General features: G+C 42.9%; 1 protein-coding gene across 1 annotated transcript in view; it reads left to right on the top strand.

The window, feature by feature from the left end:
• Positions 1 to 18,066, top strand: part of XPR1 (xenotropic and polytropic retrovirus receptor 1) — a 100,075-nt gene that overhangs the window by 53,868 nt on the left and 28,141 nt on the right. The window contains exons 4-9 of the mRNA XM_081915091.1: positions 2,517 to 2,740; positions 9,324 to 9,473; positions 9,761 to 9,844; positions 11,469 to 11,550; positions 15,196 to 15,383; positions 17,349 to 17,525. Of these exons, the coding sequence (XP_081771217.1) occupies positions 2,517 to 2,740; positions 9,324 to 9,473; positions 9,761 to 9,844; positions 11,469 to 11,550; positions 15,196 to 15,383; positions 17,349 to 17,525 (905 nt within the window). The remainder of the gene's footprint in view (positions 1 to 2,516; positions 2,741 to 9,323; positions 9,474 to 9,760; positions 9,845 to 11,468; positions 11,551 to 15,195; positions 15,384 to 17,348; positions 17,526 to 18,066) is intronic.

Genomic DNA, 18,066 nt, shown 5'->3' with positions numbered 1-18,066 from the left:
TGTAATGTTTTGTTTAACTCTGTTTTTCTCTTCTTTCTGTAATCCTTAAACTCTTAATAAATATTATTTTTTAAAAAAAAAACACAGAGTGGCTAGGGAAACCCTGCCAGATGGGCGGGGTATAAATAAATAAATTAATTAATAATAATAATAATAATAATAATTAGTATTATTAGTATTATTATATTTTACCCCACTGGAAACAGTCAAGAACATGTATCTGATCTTGGGAAAACCTGGTTAGTAAATAAGAAGGGTGCATAGATCCAATCTAGTTTAAGATAAGCAACCTTCCCCGAAGTTTGGATATAACGAGGTGTTTTTTTAAAGCAAAAGCTTCCAACATCCTCATGGGCTACACTGGGGGGTGGGGAGTGTGTGAGCCCCGTAGTGCTAAACTAAGATTGGATGAGACCCTATGTCATACAGCTAGTGCTCAGCCTGGTTTTACATAGAAAATCCATAGCAATAATTAAGACATGAGTACACCTGAACATATGCAAAATACTTTCTCCTCACTACAGAGGAACCACAATCACCCCCCTCCACCCCCCACAAGTCTTGAATAAGTTAGCAAAGCTTGCGGAAGAGTGGGTGATGTAGTTCACCCTCTCTTCTGCAGGTTAAAGTCCTTCACAGACAGGTTCTTGAATTATCATATTTAGTTGTCTTCATTGCAAACACCTTAGCCACACCTTGGCTGCTGACCTTCAGTTTATATAGAGAGAATGTGTTTGTATAGTCAGCCTTACAGCCATACAGATTCACAGTAATAGAAGTTCATTCAGGTCAGGAAGTTTCGGGCAGTCTGGGAATGTGACTGACAGTGACAGAATCTGGAAGGTGTCCCAGAAGTTATTGCTTCTCCTGTGTTTTAGCCAAAGAGGCTTCCCTTTTAATAGTACAGCCAGCAAGTTTCATAACATGTACAGTACTAATAAACAACAGATATGATTCCAGATTTCTTTTCTGAGCAGCATAGGCACTGAGGACAAGCATTTATTTTGATTATCATTTATTAAATGTGTACCCTGCCCTCTTCCCAAAGCAGACTGGGACTCTTGACTTAGTCCAGGGACTAGATCATAAGTAGAAACTGTAGCTCCCAATGAAGTCCTACTAGTTCAATGATCATGTTCGTTCTGGTTTCCCCACCTTTTATGATGAAGAATCAAAAGTCTGAAGCATTGTGTATTTTATATTGTAATTTTATGTTGTGAACTCCCCTGAGAGCTATGGGTAGGTGGCATACAAATTTAATTAATTTAATAATAATAATAATAATAATAATAATAATAATAATAATAATAAAAAAAGAAGAAGAAAAAGAAGAAGTAGTGAAATACAAGAAACCTCCTAGAGATATACAGTTGCCATTTGGACCAATATTTTGTGTCACCCTTAAAGCTGGGTATGGAACAAGCATAGCCCAGCTGGACAGCAACAGAGTGTACTTGGGCAATGCAACTACTAACCCTCCCACAAACCACACTGCTTTGCTGGCTCTGGTTTGGGGGTATGGGCTGTAGAATTTTAGCCAGATGGCATCAAGTTATGGCAGTGGGGGCTGGCTTGGGATCCAATGGATCCCAGACCAGTTCAGCCTGCCCTCACCCTTGGAATATGCCCTGTTTTGTGAGTCTCCAGACTACTGTTGGTGCCAATCCCACTGGCAGTACTTCTGCCCTCACTTTTGGCAGACAGAAAGATTATGGGCAGAGGCTGGCAGAAATATTTTGGGCTGGGCAGAGGGAGACCTCTGGTCCCTCCAGTTTCTCCTCCACCCCCAGTGTACTTTAGAATGATGAATAATAAAATGTAACTATAATTCCTTCATAGAGCAGCACCAGTCATTTGTAGAATCTAAAAGCAGCCTGCTTCCAACACAAATGATCAGACAGAGGTTTAAGTGGCGTTCAGAGAAAACATAGAGAGGCTGAAACTTTTCCAGTATACATTCACAGTTTGTAATAGTATGAGCCAAAATAGGGAGTGCAGGTCATGAATTTCCCCTCATGTTAAGCGAACTGGTTTCATGTTCAAAACCAGTGTTTTGTAGTTGTTCTGGAGACCTGCAAAGAGGGTGAAAATGTTCTCCATTCTCAGGGAATATTGGAAGCATTTCCATAACTCTTGATTTGAGTTTGAAATTTTATAGATAACTCAAATTGACTGTGGGATGGCACACCATCTACACTGATTGGCATGGGAAGAAGCCTCCAGATTTTTTGCCTTTTTTTAAACAACAACAACACACCATCAAAGCAGTAATAAACAAAACATAAAAAGCATGGGTGCTTTACCCCCTCCCCAATTTTCATTGGTGAAAGCTCCAGTTTTTAGCTGCAGGTGCTGGTGTTAAACTCTTGTTTCCTGTCAAGACAGTTAGAAAAATACAACATAATGTGCATATGTTCATACAGAGTTCCTAAGAAAATATCCTGACAAACTTGACTGGGTACTCATTTGTAATATTGTATGATCATACTCTGTTGCTTTCTTCTTCCCTTCTAAAGAGAAGCTTGCTGAAGCTCAGCGCAGGTTTGCTACACTACAGAATGAACTGCAATCTACTTTGGATGCACAGAGAGAAAACAGTGGTCTCACCACTCTGCGGCAACGTAAAATGCCAGTCTTCCACCTGTCCCATGAGGAGCGTGTTCAGCACAGGAACATCAGAGACCTGAAACTGGCCTTTAGTGAGTTCTACCTCAGCCTCATCCTACTGCAGAACTATCAGGTATCACCTGTGCTCCTTAAAGCATTGTGATCTTATTTTCTAGTCTTTCCAACCAAATAGTTTTTAGTGATTAAGCCAGATCTTTGCAATGGGTGACACCAAGAGTTCTTGTAGTGCTCTTTCCGCATTTATGTTGCGCCACAGATAAAACAAGCCAGAGTTTGACTGCTTATGTTGTCTGAACCCTTTCAGATGGCACAGCAAGCTTGTTTTGTCCTTGGTGTGATAACAGCAGGAGCTAGGGACAGTGCAACAGGAGCTTTAGAGTTTTTAACTTTGGTTTATTGTGGCATGTGAACCAGACCACTGTGTCAAACTGCTGATACAGCTAGCTCAGTTAGTTAGGTTGGAGCAACTTTCCAAGGTCTCAGGCAGATGACTTTCTGCCTGTACTTTTTAATCGGAGATGTGGGATTTTCCATCTGCATTCAAAGCATGTCCTGTATCACAGAGTTGTGCCGTCAATCTCCCTCCTGTATGTTGTTAGGAGAAGCCCACTGCATTTCTCAATCATTCTGTAGCCCAATAAGCAGGTGGACTGTGACTTTGACACCTGTAGTCACAATCTCAAGGGCTCCTCTCGGGTATGGATTTGAATCCCTGCCACACACAATGCTGCCAGCAGCCATCTGGGCAGAACATTTTTTGGCCATGGACATTAACAAAAGCCTTGGTCAGGCAGGAAAGGAAGAATTTTCATTCTAACCACAGCAGTCAGCCTACTTCATAGCCTGGTGGGTAGGAGACTTGCATGAAGAAAGAGAGATGACAACCCCGCCCCGCCCCAGTAGAACAGTTAGTTCTTCTGCGGCACCAAAGCGTCAACACAGGCATTGTTGCAGTACAGCACATTTTGTATTGTCTTTGTGACTGGAGCAAACATTGTGCAAGGAAGAGGGAAGGAAGCCAGTTGGACAAGGAAGAATATAACTTAGCATAACAAGGTCCCTGTGAGCGGTCCAATAGTTCAGAGAGAGAACACTTTAAAGGGAAATGGTACACAAAGGTTTGAATCTCAGTCTAGTGAAATGGAACTATGGCATTGGCCTTATGATTTTGCATGGGAAATCAGAAACTGGGTGCTCATTTGTGCTTTTTGAAAACAGGGGGATTGAGATAACCTAGGTTATTTTCTGTGCCACATACCTCAGCCAAGTTCCCCCTTCTCCTGTTAGGTGTGTAGTCAGCTCGTTATTGAGGGGGGCACTTATTTGAGGAAATACAGTCATACCTTATTTTACTGTGCTGAGGATGTGGGTGCAGCTGCAGGCAGCCAGGCTGCTTCTAGGTGAAAAGGTCCCCATCACCGCCACCCCTCGTCTGGCCATGGAAGTGGAGCTGGCTAGGGCTGGAGCTGAGTTTTCCCCCTCCCGTCCCTGCAGCCAGGGGTGGGGGGCTGGCTTAATAGACTACGGTATAGTGCAAACATAACTTCTGTAGCAATTGGAAACCAAAAAAAAGTGCGTAGCTTGAAATTCACTTTACTGCAGCGGTATGGAACTGAACCTGCAATATCTCCAAGGCATGTTGTTACTCAAGCAGTAATAACCCATCCAGTATAAGGAGTTGCACTTCAGTGCTGGGCTTGTCTTGTTGGTCCTGTCTTCTCCTCTTACAAATTCAATGCAGTCTGAGAAGGAACAGTGGGCGGCACATTTGCATTGGTATTGGTGGGGAGCATGAAAAATGAGCTGCTCTGTTCCTTGCAAGCCTGGGATTGCTTTCACAAGATGGCAGATAGGCATTATTCCCCCATGGGGTCCCCATTATTAGTGGCTATAGCAGCAGTTCTCAACCTGTGGGTCCCCAGATGTTGTTGGACTACAACTCCCATCATCCCTGAGCTCTGGCCTTGCTAGCTAGGGGTGATGGGAGTTGTAGTTCAACAACATCTGGTAACCCACAGGTTGAGAAAGGCTGGGCTATAGCATCCAAAGTTGGGATAAGCAAATTTTATATCCACTACAGCATTGTCTTCTAGCACAGTGATTTACTTTCCCCTTAAGAATCAATGAAAGCCCTTCAGGAATGTGGAAGAAATAATGGCATTCACTCCAATATATTACTGTGGTAGAAGCCATTGCATAGAGAGAAAAGCAAGCGCTCAACCATGTCCCAGACTTCAATTGATTGTCATGGCCCTGTTAATCAGGCAGAGTTTGAGGCTACATTATCAACTGCTAAGAAGCCAGACAGATTTCCTGACTCTGAACTGGATGCTGGTGATCAGGGGACCACTGAACCCAAGGCTGGCAGGCAGGAGCTTACTGGCCCAGCTACCACAGCATCAGGGCCTATAGAACCAAAGCCAGGACCCTTATGGGTGCCTTCCAAGCATCTCCCATGCTACCGTTTTTTGTCCAATGGTGCAGTGAGTGCACTAGGTGAGATGTCATAGAGTGCAAGAAAATTGCCTGTCTTCAGGCCAGACTCTAGTTCTCAAAAAGGAGGAGAGATGGATTGGAGCCAGAGCTCACAAGGCCTCAGTTCACATTCCACTCTTGTTGGAGCAAGTTTATCACTAGGAGCTGTCCTTGGTGCTGTGATAGTGACCTGTTCCATCGGCTCCTTCCTAAGACTAGAACAACATATTGGTGTACCATATTTTTCGCCCTATAGGACGCACCATCCCATAAGGCGCACCTAGTTTTTTTGGGGGGAAATAAAGGGGAAAAAATTATTTTCCCCCCAGGCGCGGGGCTGGGGCAGGGGAGGCCCGAGCTTCCCCCGACCCCAGCCCCCAAACAGGCAGCTCTCTGCAAGCTGTGGGAGCCCAGCGCTGGCTCCCGCTGCTTGCGGAGAGGTCCGCGAAGCCTGGACGCGCTGAGCTCAGCGCGCGCAGGCTTCGGTATGCAGGCAACTCTTCGCAAGCAGGGGAAGGGGAAATGTGTGTGGGGTCGGTGCCATAGGACGCACACACATTTCCCCTTCATTTTTGGAGGGGGAAAAGTGTGTCCTATAGGGCGAAAAATACGGTACTTTGTTTCTTAAAATAAAGGATAAGTGGGAGGGAGCTATTGAGAATTGACAACCCTTATCTAATTTACTTCCTCCATCAGCATAGCTTCATGTAAGTGGCTGATAATTGTACACCAAGCATTAAATCAATAACCTTTCAGGGATTGGGAGGGGGATGAATGTTGTGTGTGGAGGGGGGACTACTTACTATTAGGTGAGGTAGCTGGGTCTGTCTTTGTTTTGTGCCATACACTTTAAAAGCAGAACCTCAAAATATCCCTGGAAAACAATGGGGGCAGCCATATTTTCTCTGTACAGTTCCCTTAAAACGACCATATGTCATCATGTGTTGCATTTTCTCTGGGGCATTTAAGGGACCCAGGGGATATGTGCCACTGGGCACTCTTTTTGCCAGAGTGTTGGGGGCACTAGCAGTTGGCCAGTGTCGGCTTATGGATGTCTGTTAGGAACGGAGGGCATTGGAAAGACTATGTCAAACTAGCTAAAATACACATATAGTGCTATTATTGTCACTTTGATTTTACAAAATAAGATGAAAATGGGGTCCTGCCTTGTGGGTTATAATCTAAATGTGGATAGTAGACAGCAGAATTTGTTACTGACACTGAAACACAGGTATATTCAGTGTGGTGCCCTCTTGATATGGTTGAACTCCCACTCCCCAGCCAGTTTGGTCAGTGGTCAGGGATAATGGGAGTTGTAGTCCTACAACATCTGGAGGGCAACACCTGGGCTACCAAATGGCTTTTTAGAATTGGGTCACTTAGACAGCATGCCAAACCATGGTTTGGTGCTATATAAACAGCCCTGTGACTGCTCCCAGAACCATTTCTGCTCTCATTTCTCCTCTTTCTGAAATGTTTAAGATTGATATTCTCTGTGTTGAACTCTTTATTTCAGGTGGAGTGCAATTGTAGTAAAAAGACACTTGCAAGAATTCAAATACAAATGATGATTTAACAATAGCTTCACTATAGGCTTCACAATAGCTTCAGATTCTTGTGACATGTAAAAAAGCTATAATTACTCCCACATCAAGCAAAATTACTTGTCACAGAGAAATCTATGGCCAAAATCATGATTTTGCTTCCATTTTCCATTTTAGTTTTATGAAACAAGTCACAACTACCCCAAGGGAGGGAAATGCTGGGTTCCTTCAAGAGAAAGTAATTAAGGTTTCTCATTGGCAGTAATATAGATCATTAATGCATTGGCTTCCTGTTCCCATATCCCTGTCCTCTTCCTTCCTTTCCATACTACGAAGCTCCAATATTAAATCACTCCAGGCATAATTAAATTGGAAAACATTTCAGCTGAGCTGAAATCTTATAACCTCTCCCATAGGCACGGTATTCTGCTGTTCTTTGTTTGCTTTCAAATTTGGTCTTGAATTTGTGTGGCTGCATTAAATGGAATCATTTTTTCAGCATAATTATTACCAATCTATGGATGCATGGTTAAAAAGAAACTTTTATACAACAGAATATATATACAGTACATATACACACAGAAAGAGGGTGGGGAGAGAAATATGCTATGGCATAAAAGCTCTGTAGTGGTTCATCTTTGTACCTTTCAGCAGTTCAGCTCAGTCTCAGATACTACAAGAACACAAACTTGTTTTCATCTGTCTGTCTTGAGAGATAATGGTGTGCACCTCAAACTGCTGTGTTAGCCGCACCAAAGTGACTTCCTCAGGGCATAAGCCTGGGCGGTGTGTATGGAGATCCTGGACTGCCCAGACCACAAGACCCCACTCTGGGCTTCATTAGCAGGAGTTGCCGGAAGGAGGCATACAAGACTCCATGCAACCATCTTAGGGACTCTACTCCAGATTGGTGTAGGTTTTACTCCTTAGCCTTTCCTTCTTCCAAAGATATCCTGCAAGGCAGCAGATGTTTCGGATCAGAGTTTTCCTTCTCCTAGATGGGCTACCTCTCCACGTGGACAAGCCCCACCTGCCACTCACCTCCCTCCACAGCATGTTCAGAAACTGCCTTCTTGACTGTTGGACCCATTATTGGTCTCGCTCGCTCAATCCACCGGAGTCTGTCTTTGCATGCAGGGCAAGTCCATAACTCACTGAGAGTTTGAGACCCATCAAAAAACTTAACCTGGTTTAGTTGGCCAGTTGAAGCAGTGTCCTATGATGTGACTGCTGCCGTATGCTGACAGCTTCTAGGAGCCCCAGCTGAGTGTAGGGTGGAGACCAAAGGTGGACATACTACCCCAGAAGTAACAAAACGTGTGCTCCACTAGAGGTACTACTGGTCCTCTAACACCCCTGAGCATGAACTAAACAAGACATACATATCCTAAGTATTTAGTCTTGCATTTGCTTTTTCTCAGCGCCAGCTGTTCTAAATGTCCTTTGACTTGGAAGACTGAATTTGTAAACAATGCTTTTTTTTTCCTTTCTAAATTGAACAAAAACAACTGGTTCAGATTTAATTAAGCACTGAATAGCTATGCAGATTAGATGTCACTATGTATTCTTATTTTTAGTCTCTGGTGTTTATAGTTTTCAGCCACAATCCAAGTAAAGAAATCTTCAGTAAACAGTCTTGATATATTTGGCAGCAGATAGCAAAGAGGGCAAAAGCCATAGATATCTTCTAGTTTTTAGAAATGTGCATGCTCTGCAGTACAGCATATCTGGATGCCTGGAATTTGGAGTGGCTTTCCCATTAAGAGCCATTTGAGACTCTTTACTTATTTTGGGGTGTATGTTGAAGATATTAAGATGTACACCCAAAAACAAAACTGTGAGACACAAGCATTCCAGAAGACATGCAGTTTATCTAGACACATTAGTTTATCTAGTTGGAGGTTCCAGGGATTTCACCTGAAAGGTTCTGCATGCAGAGCAGATGCTCTACCTCTGCACTGTGGTCCTTTGATATATGATACAGGTACACTCTTCAGTGAGCTGGGAGTAAATGCTTGTTTGCAAACCCTGGTTTGTTTTCCATTTAATATGTTGAACAGCCCATGGTAACCAAGGCCACCCCTTCTGGATTAAAGGGTTTCTGGAGAACAGGGTTTGGCCTTCAGGCAAACTTGATTATTCTAATTTACCAATCATATTTTGTTAGGCAACCAAATAGAGGTTATAGCCAAAGATTACTCTTAATTTAAAAACATGATGTGCGTGATGCAGTGTTTTGCTTACGAAGACAACCCCAATGGGCATTAATGGATATTTCTTTTAAAGCTGATTTCTTAAGAATTAGCAAAAAAACCACTAATGGCTTCAGTAGCAGAGATGTGTCATTTAATCTGAATTAGGCACTCCTTCACAATTTATGCCTAGCTTATTATCTGGAAATATTAGGATGGTCTTTAATTTCATTCTGTTACTGAGTGTAGACTCCTTTTGATGTCAATAAATGAAAAGACTTGCTTCCTACAACAGGACAGAATATTAAATTTAACTGCATTTGTTATTTTCTGCCAAGCTTCAGTCTGTACAAACTATGGCATTTAAATGCTTCCCCCCCCAAGAAGATTGATTCACTTCTCCTGTTCTCTGATCTCAAATCAAAGTTAATGTTGTAAAGATTGAAAGAAAATAATGTGGCGGTGGATTTTTCTGTATCTTTAGAACCTAAACTTCACAGGATTCCGTAAAATCCTCAAGAAACATGACAAGATCCTGGAGACCCCCCGAGGTGCAGATTGGAGAGTCGCACACGTTGAAGTGGCACCGTTTTATACTTGCAAAAAAATCAACCAGCTCATCTCTGAAACAGAGGTAGAGTACATTGGCCTGTTTGTTTCACCTATCCTTAGACAAAATTCACTTGGGTATTCGCTATTGGGGATAGCGTTTCTATCTTCTCGAAATGCTGCTAACCAGCTTATGGTAACAATGTGGTATATCTGAACAAACCAAAGAACTGGTACCTTTAAATATGTCCTGCTTTTGTGATCATTGATAGCAACTGAGTTATTGAATGTGTTTTCCTTCTGCCAAACATCTTTTAATGGGCAGGTCTTGAATTGAGGCATGATTGATTATTTGTTTATTTGGTTCTTTAGACAGTGGTGACTAACGAATTGGAAGATGGAGACCGACAGAAGGCTATGAAGCGGTTACGTGTTCCACCACTGGGAGCTGCACAGGTGATGAAAAATTAGCTGGGTTTAAGAGTGGCTGGGGAAGGCCCAGCCAGATGGGCAGGGTATAAGTAATATATTATTATTATTATTATTATTATTATTATTATTATTATTATTATTATTATCAACTGCATTTTAGCCTTTTGGTGTGACAGGGCGAGCATATGCAGTTATAAGAACTGGCATGGGCAAAGTCTTCCATTTCCACTTCTGTATTTCTGATTTTGGCTTCGGAGGACTGGGAGAGGACAATGCAGCTATTAGTGTATAATGGGAGAGTAAAGTGTCCCCAAATCGAGAGAAAGTTGCATGTGGTTTTAAAGCCTGGAAGCTTTTTGTCTGACCTTCGTGTGCTCTCCAGTTTCAAGGGCGGATTTTGCTCCGCATTCTTGCTGCTTATTTTCATTCAAGCTCACATGTTAAAGCAAAGAGCTCGAGAACTCCCACCAGCATGAAGCGTACCAGAGGCCTTGATGGAGCCGTCTCCTAATTAGACACGTCACTCATTCTGAGACACAGACAAAAGGCTCATTTGGGCTGGTGTTGGGCAAAGACTGGGTCCCTAGGGGTTAATGTCTTGCCAGAGCTCCACCAACATTTCCCCCCAGCTGTTCTGCAGTGGGCTCTCCAGAGACATGGGAACTGCTCCTGGCAGCGTTGCAGTGACCAGTCACCCTCTCCCAGCAGTGGCACCCCAAGATTGAGGGGCTGGTGGCTCCCATCACGCCCGTCTTCTAACACTGCACAGGCCAATGTAGCCTTCTGTTAGTCTGCACTGGTCCCTGCAGCGCTGGGATACACTGTGCAGGGCTGTGTGGCCTCATGCCAGGCGCGCCAGTTCCCACGGCGTCTCCCAACACGGCGCAGGCCGGTTCAGCCTTCCACAACATTATACTGGTCCCCCTCAGTATTGGGGAGGAGCCTTTCAGACAAATATTGAGGGGGCGAAATACACCTCTGCCCCCTTGAGTTGGCATGCTTGCCTCCCAGCAAGGTAGGTGCTTAGTTCTGGGGAGCCACCTTGTTTCATCTTCTACAATACCTGGAGTCGGTTGCCTGACATTGCATTATAAAGATAAAACATGCTGCCTGCTCAGCAGCCAGTGTGGTGTAGTGGTTAAGAGCGCTGGACTCGTAATCTGGTGAACCGGGTTCGCGTCCCCGCTCCTCCACATGCAGCTGCTGGGTGACCTTGGGCTAGTCACACTTCTCTGAAGTCTCTCAGCCTCACTCACCTCACAGAGTATTTCTTGTGGGGGAGGAAGGGAAAGGAGAATGTTAGCCACTTTGAGACTCCTTAAAGGGAGTGAAAGGCGGGATATCAAATCCAAACTCTTCTTCACCAATCAGAGCTTCGTACACTTGTGTGGATGTGTCCGTATGCTGTTTTATGTCAGAGAACGATAAGTAGTGATTGAACAAATGAGTGTGTGTTTCTTGACCCCTCATCTCCCGCTCAGTTGACAGTATGGAATCTGTCTTAAAAACAAACCAAACCAAGAGGAGTTTAGAGTTATAAATTCTGAGATACTATTGATTTTGTGAGGATCAACAACCCAGCAGCACAGTTTAATTTAGCTGACAAGAATATGATTTTGTTTAAACCAACTTTCTCTTGTATCTGCAGCCTGCACCAGCATGGACCACCTTTAGGGTCGGGTTATTCTGTGGAATATTCATCGTGTTGAATGTTACAGTCATCATTTCAGGTTAGTCATCCTACACTTGCAGCCTGGATCCATGGGTGAATTTGAATGACCTAATCATGTGGTGATTAATTTCACCATAAGTGAATGTTATTTATTATTTGATATAGCTTCAACTTCTGGCAAAGCTTTCTGTGCTTGTGATTACTAGGATCATTGGGACTGCTAGGAACTATTAGGAACCATGTCAGATTTCTGTGGATCTTGCTGTGTTGGACAGCGGGGAGAGACATCGACAAAAGACAGAAGTCTTGGGGGCGGGGGGTCTTGTGTATACAGTGGTGCCCCGCAAGACGAATGCCTCGCAAGACGAAAAACCCGCAAGACGAAAGGGTTTTCCGTTTGTGAGTTGCTTCGCAAGACGAATTTCCCTATGGGCTTGCTTCGCAAGAAGAAAGCCCATAGGGAAATCTCCGGGGACCTCTTTTAAATGCTAGCGGTGGGGAGCAAAGCCTTCCCCCCCCCGGCCTTCAGAAGAGGTCCAGGAAGGCCGACGGGGGCCGAAAGGCTTTGCTCCCCACCGCCAGCATTTTAAAAGCGGTCCGGGATAGCAGGGAAGTGCTTCCCGCTATCCCGGACGGCTTTTGAAGGCAGGCGGTCCTGGACCCTGGTCTTTGCTCCCCCCTGCCTGCCTTCCCGGGAGAGCGGAGAAACACAGCGCATTTCTCCGCTATCCCGGACGGCTTTTGAAGGCAGGTGGGGGGGAGCAAAGACTTTCGCCCCCCCGCCGGCCTTCAGAAGAGGTCCTGGACCTCTTCTGAAGGCTGGCGGGGGGCGAAAGTCTTTGCTCCCCCCGCCTGCTTTCCCGGGGGCTTTAAAATCGCCCCGGGACAGCGGAGAAGTCCTCTGCTGTCCCGGGGTTTTTTAAAATGCTGGGGGTAGGAAGAAAAGCCCTTGTCCCCCCCCCCAGCCTTCAGAAGAGGTCGGGGGACAGACTGTCCCCGGACCTGGTCTGAAGGCGGTTTCCATAGGAATGCATTGATTGATTTTCAATGCATTCCTATGGGAAACCGTGCTTCGCAAGACGAAAAACTCGCAAGACGAAAAAACTTGCGGAACGAATTAATTTCGTCTTGCAAGGCACCACTGTAATTAGTTTGTTCTCCGAAATTCACAGGCAATTGCTTGTCTTTGAGTACTTTTCACCAAATTCTTGAAGTTAAAATATTCTCATTATTCCACATATTTTGTGCAAATTGGACCTAGTATCACATTTTCATCAGTGCCATTTTAACATGACTTGAAATGTCTAGCTAAACAATTCACTGAATATGCTAATATGCATATTGTAGGTTTTTTTTGTATAGTACCTCCTGATTTTTAGGCACTTTAATGTGCATAGAGCATAAAGCAATATATTTAATCCAATATATTCAATACCCCATTTCATACTTGTTCCTCTCTATTTTGCAATCAAAAATTTCTATTTTCACTTTGCATATTTGTCAGTGGCCTTGTGAAACATGTGTTCATTGATCTTTTCATATCATGTAGCTCTTGTTAGTTCTGGATGTATTTAGAACCATCTGTCTATTTGTGTTAATTTGCATAGTTGAAACTTGAAAGAACACTTTAAGCGTTCAGAAAGGGGACAGGCTTGTATCCCAAATGAGGCTTGTGGTGGCATAATCCTCACAATCAAACATTGATACTAAAAATGATTTCAAAGTTACACATAATAATAATAATAATAATAATAATAATAATAATAATAATAATAATAATAATATTTTATTTATATCCCGCCCTCCCCAGCCGAAGCCGGGCTCAGGGGGGCTAATAACAATCAAATAATCAAACAGTCAAATAATCACACATTCTAAAAATATTTCAATTATAAAAATTAATTAAAATCAATTTTCTGTGAGAAAGCAGGCATTGATTGCAAAGACCAGTCTCTCCGGGTGATATACTGCCATATTCTCCTCATCCCCAAAACCCTTTCAGTCTACTAGTTAAAGATGGATCTGGGGACTGCAGGGTTTTCACTTGAGCTTACCCGAAATAAGTTCAACAACTTTTCTATGCCAGGGCTCAACTCTGGAATTGCTAACTAACTTTTAAATAGTGCCTTTGATCACGTGTAGAATGCTTTCGCGTAACCACATAACATTGTTTGAAAGTCTACATATGGGGCTTTCTTTCAGAATTATTGGGCAGATGTCATCTAGGTCTGTCAATTTATTTTTAATTTGTTGAAAAGGCTCTAGAGTATCATCTTATGTAGCTTCTGTTTGATTTAGTTCTTCATTTGCCCTTCTGAGGTGGGGGTGCGGAATCAATTTAGGTGTAAAATAGGGTTTTTCAACTTTCTAGAAAAGATTGTGGCAGTTTGTAACTGTGTGCCAGAGAATCTCTTTATAAGAGTCTAAAGTGTGCTGAATTCTTTTTGCACTTAATATTTGATAATTGCTACCATGCTTTCTATGCTCGTATTTAGCATTCTGATCTGTTCTTACTTCTTCATCCTTTTGATGTCTGAAATAATGTTCATTTGTCTTTCAAGAACTCATCCTTTATACTGCTTGGCATGGTAGATCTCAAAATCAGATGAACAGTTTTTCTCACTGCTGTTTTAAATTTTACAACTGAAGAGATAACATTAAAGTGCTTCAAGAACTTTATGCCGGCCATGAGAAATCTAAATCACACTAAATTAATTCAATTTATTAGAAGCCCTCTCACTCATGCATTTTTCTTCTTTTTTAAAAGAGAAATGGAAGAATAAAAAGATGATTATACAGAAGCTCAAAAAGCAATAAAGAGAAGGGGAAAGGAGGAGGGGAAGCAAAGATTAGTGGCTGAAGGTGCAGGAAAAGAGATTATCTGTGGGGGCCCATTTACACATGCAAGTGTTCACAGTACATAGGAGCAAATGAAGCAGGGAAAGGCAGACCCAATCAGGATAATGAAGCTTCCTACATAGGCCAGGACATGCCACTCCTTTTAAAAGTGTTTTCCTCCAGTTAGCAAATTGCTTGTTTGACTGGTTGTAGCCCTCTGCATAACTCTGCTCCACTTGTACTTTGTGCCCTGCCTTCCACATACATTGTGATGAAAGGCTCATGAGTCCCAGAAATGCACTCAACCTTGCTGTGTTAGTATAGGTTCTGCATTAGGGGATGAGCACTTTTTGCAAATGCCTCATTCCTAGTGAGTCCACCTTGGACCTTATCAAGAACATTTTGAGCCCAGGCTGCTTGGGAATCTTCACCAACTATAGTATTTAAAACAGGAACTACTGACTTGAGTAGATCCCTCTTTATTTTCTAAACTAAATCTGTCCATGGCCTCCCTTTTTAGCCTTGTACAAACTTCTCTGCAGCTTCCTCCTTTTGTAAGTCTGGTGTGACAAAAGCTGTTAATTTCAACTTGCTTAAGTTTCTGCAGGTATGCCCATTAAAGGTAATTTATCCCAGAATGTGGGTTTTCTGGGCCCAAAATTTCAGATGTCCTAATTTTAGGCATAGTATTTGGGCATTGGATTCTGATCAGTGGTTAGGTTGTGTGGTGTCATGCACAGCCATTTGCTGATATTTTAAGTCCAGATGAGGAGTATGTTTTTTTATCGCGATGGAGCAGAAAATTGACTGTCTCCCGTGAGCGGTCCATTCTGCATGTGTTTGATTTGAATCTTCTCCTTGACAGGTGTAATTTTTCTGAAAGCATTGAACGTGTGGCCACTCATAAGAATCTATCGCGGTGGCTTTCTCCTGATAGAATTCCTCTTTCTCCTTGGGATTAACACATACGGCTGGAGGCAAGCTGGAGTGAATCATGTCCTCATCTTTGAGCTCAACCCTCGCAGTAATTTGTCCCATCAACATCTCTTTGAGGTAAGTAGTACAATAGGGTGTCGGAGCCCCCTAATTAGCAGTAGATGTTGTTATCCCCCTTGCTGTTGTTTGATCGTCCTGATCTATCATCTTCAAAACAGATTACCTTTCTAGTGTCAATTTTCACAGGACACTTTGTCAGGAATATAGTTACCGTATTTTTCGCTCTATAGGACGCACCTTTTCCCTCCTAAAAAGTAAGGGAAAATGTTTGTGCGTCTTATGGAGCGAATGCAGGGGGGAGGCAGGCGGGAAAAGCCCCCAAGCTCCGTGCGGCTCTTGCGAGTTTTTCCCCAGGAGGGAGAAGGTAATGACTGGCCGCATCAGTCCCTTCCCCCATCTCCTAGAAAAGCCAGTAGAAGCCGTGCAGCCCCTTTAAAGAGCGTGCGGCTTCTGTGGGAGGTGAGGAAATTCCCCCACCTCCCGCAAAAGCAGGGAGAAGGGCTGGGAGAAGCGCACAGGCTGCGTGCAGCCTATCCGCTGCTCCCAGAGCTGGGGGGGGGGGGATCATATTTTTTTCCTTGATTTCCCCCTCTGAAAACTAGGTGCGCCCTATGGTCAGGTGCGCCCTATGGAGCGAAAAATAAGGTAGGTATATTATTCTTGAACTTGATTATGAATGCAGACAACTTGTAGTTCTTCAGATACTGCCCTAATTGTAAAGCTTTTACCATCCAAATAGAAAATACATTATCCGGCAGGAGGCTGCAGGAAATCCATTGTCTCTTTTCTGCATCAGGAGATAATGCTTTTAAAACCCAAGCATGCTTTTTCAAGGTAGTGTGTGGTGAATTTCTTTGTGACAAGGTTGGCCACTGCGAGAATAGGTTGCTGAATTATTAGCCTTGGCCTGATCCAGCATGCTTCTTCTTTTGTTAACAACCCTGTAGCATTATCAATTGCTGTTGTAGCCCAATATATAACAACCCCTGCAGTATAGTTCGCTTTTATACCCCATTTTTGGATGGAGGTCTGTGCTGAGTGGCAGCCCTACATTGTAGTCTCAGACAATCAGCCATGTTGGTTTGAATTCCCAGTCAAAAACATATAATACTTATCGGGTTGCAACAAAGGTCAAGCTTCTGAAATTTCCCACTCACACCTTCCTGGTCAAATCAAGCACTCAGTTGCATACAGAAGCTTTCATGCTTTGCTGATTTGCATGCAGACTGATAGCTCCTTTAAATATTAAAACATGAAACTGAAAATGCACATAAAGTAAGATTAGGGCCTCGTGCCTTTGATGCCAATTTTTTGTTTTTTCAGCCCTCTCAGCTACAGACTCAGTTAACATGCACACCAGGGATACATTGCCGGTTATACTCTAATAGAGAACTTGATTCTCCAAATGCCATTATTTGTGTAGCTAAGATGGCACCACTCACACACTTGAAGGAGATACCAGCAGACTTGTATCTAAGGTTGAAAACCCCTATAATAACAGTCCAGTGAGGACTGAGCGTACTCAGTGGGTATGGAATGTCAAATGTTGGAGAAAATTCAAAACATTGGAGAGGGAGAATTGAATGAGCTAGCCAGAATCTTTCAGTGAAATATTCTGTTATGGGTTCTACTTGTTTGCTTTCTATTTTCCCAAGTGGCAAAAATGGGGCTATGCATAGCAGCACCTTGCAGCTCCATGTCTAGCAATATTTCTACTGGTAATTATTATTTGAGTAAAAAGAAGGCATTTATATATCTAAATTTTACATGTGTACAAAACAATATAATTTCATGTGCTTTAAAAGTTATACATAATACCCTTTGTGTAGTCAGGTAACTTAAGTTTGATAAAGTGAGTTACGTACATTTAAAAAAAACAAGACCCCATGTTTTTTTCTAGGGGTTATAACTATCTGGAATCTTCACCTTTATGAAAATATAGTGCTGAACAAATAGTTCAGATTTGAGAATATATTGCTGTTTTACAAATGAATTGTTTGTGTTTTTATTTCATTTGCCTAGGTTGCTGGATTTCTTGGAACGTTGTGGTGCCTGAGTCTGCTGGCATGTATATATGGTCACCCCTATGTTCCTATGCAGGCAAACCCACTTATATTGTATGGATTTATGTTGTTGTTTCTCATAAACCCTACCAAAACCTTCTACTACAAATCCCGTTTTTGGCTGCTCAAACTCTTGGTAAGCTGAGACATGTTCAAAACCCATAAAATAACACCTTGCTTTTCCACTGTAAAAACAGCAGTGACTCAGTGCTGTTGTTCATGTGTGGCAAGAGTCGCCTGTCCTACTTATCAACAGGGGCACTTGCACAAAATGCTTGTTAAACATGATTGAGGGTCTCACTGTGTGTGCAAATGTATGTGCAGATGAGCAAAAGGTTAAGTTGGCACGATACCCTTGGAATAGCGGTCACTGCTGATGCCATGACATTCACTTTTGCAAGTAAAAATTAAAACTTTTGTGATATAACAGTTCTGCAGTCATTACTGAAGTAGTAATTCCAGGTATGAGCTAATTAAAGTTTCAGGTTGAAGTTAAAGGTTCTTGTATGAAGAATATTGTACAAACTCTTCAGTAGAAAATGCTGGCGATTTTGATAGTTTTAAAATTATTTAAAGTGTCTGTTTGCACTTGTATGGCCCTATTGTCACACATCCTAGTGACTGTTAAGAAATTGCAGAACCTGTCGTGTTTTCACAGGTCAGAAGCTGCAGGGTTG

Source organism: Podarcis melisellensis (assembly GCF_964234715.1).
Source record: "Podarcis melisellensis genome assembly, chromosome: 6".
In the NCBI taxonomy this organism is placed as follows: domain Eukaryota; kingdom Metazoa; phylum Chordata; class Lepidosauria; order Squamata; family Lacertidae; genus Podarcis; species Podarcis melisellensis.
This window is presented reverse-complemented; position numbering and strand designations above follow the sequence as displayed.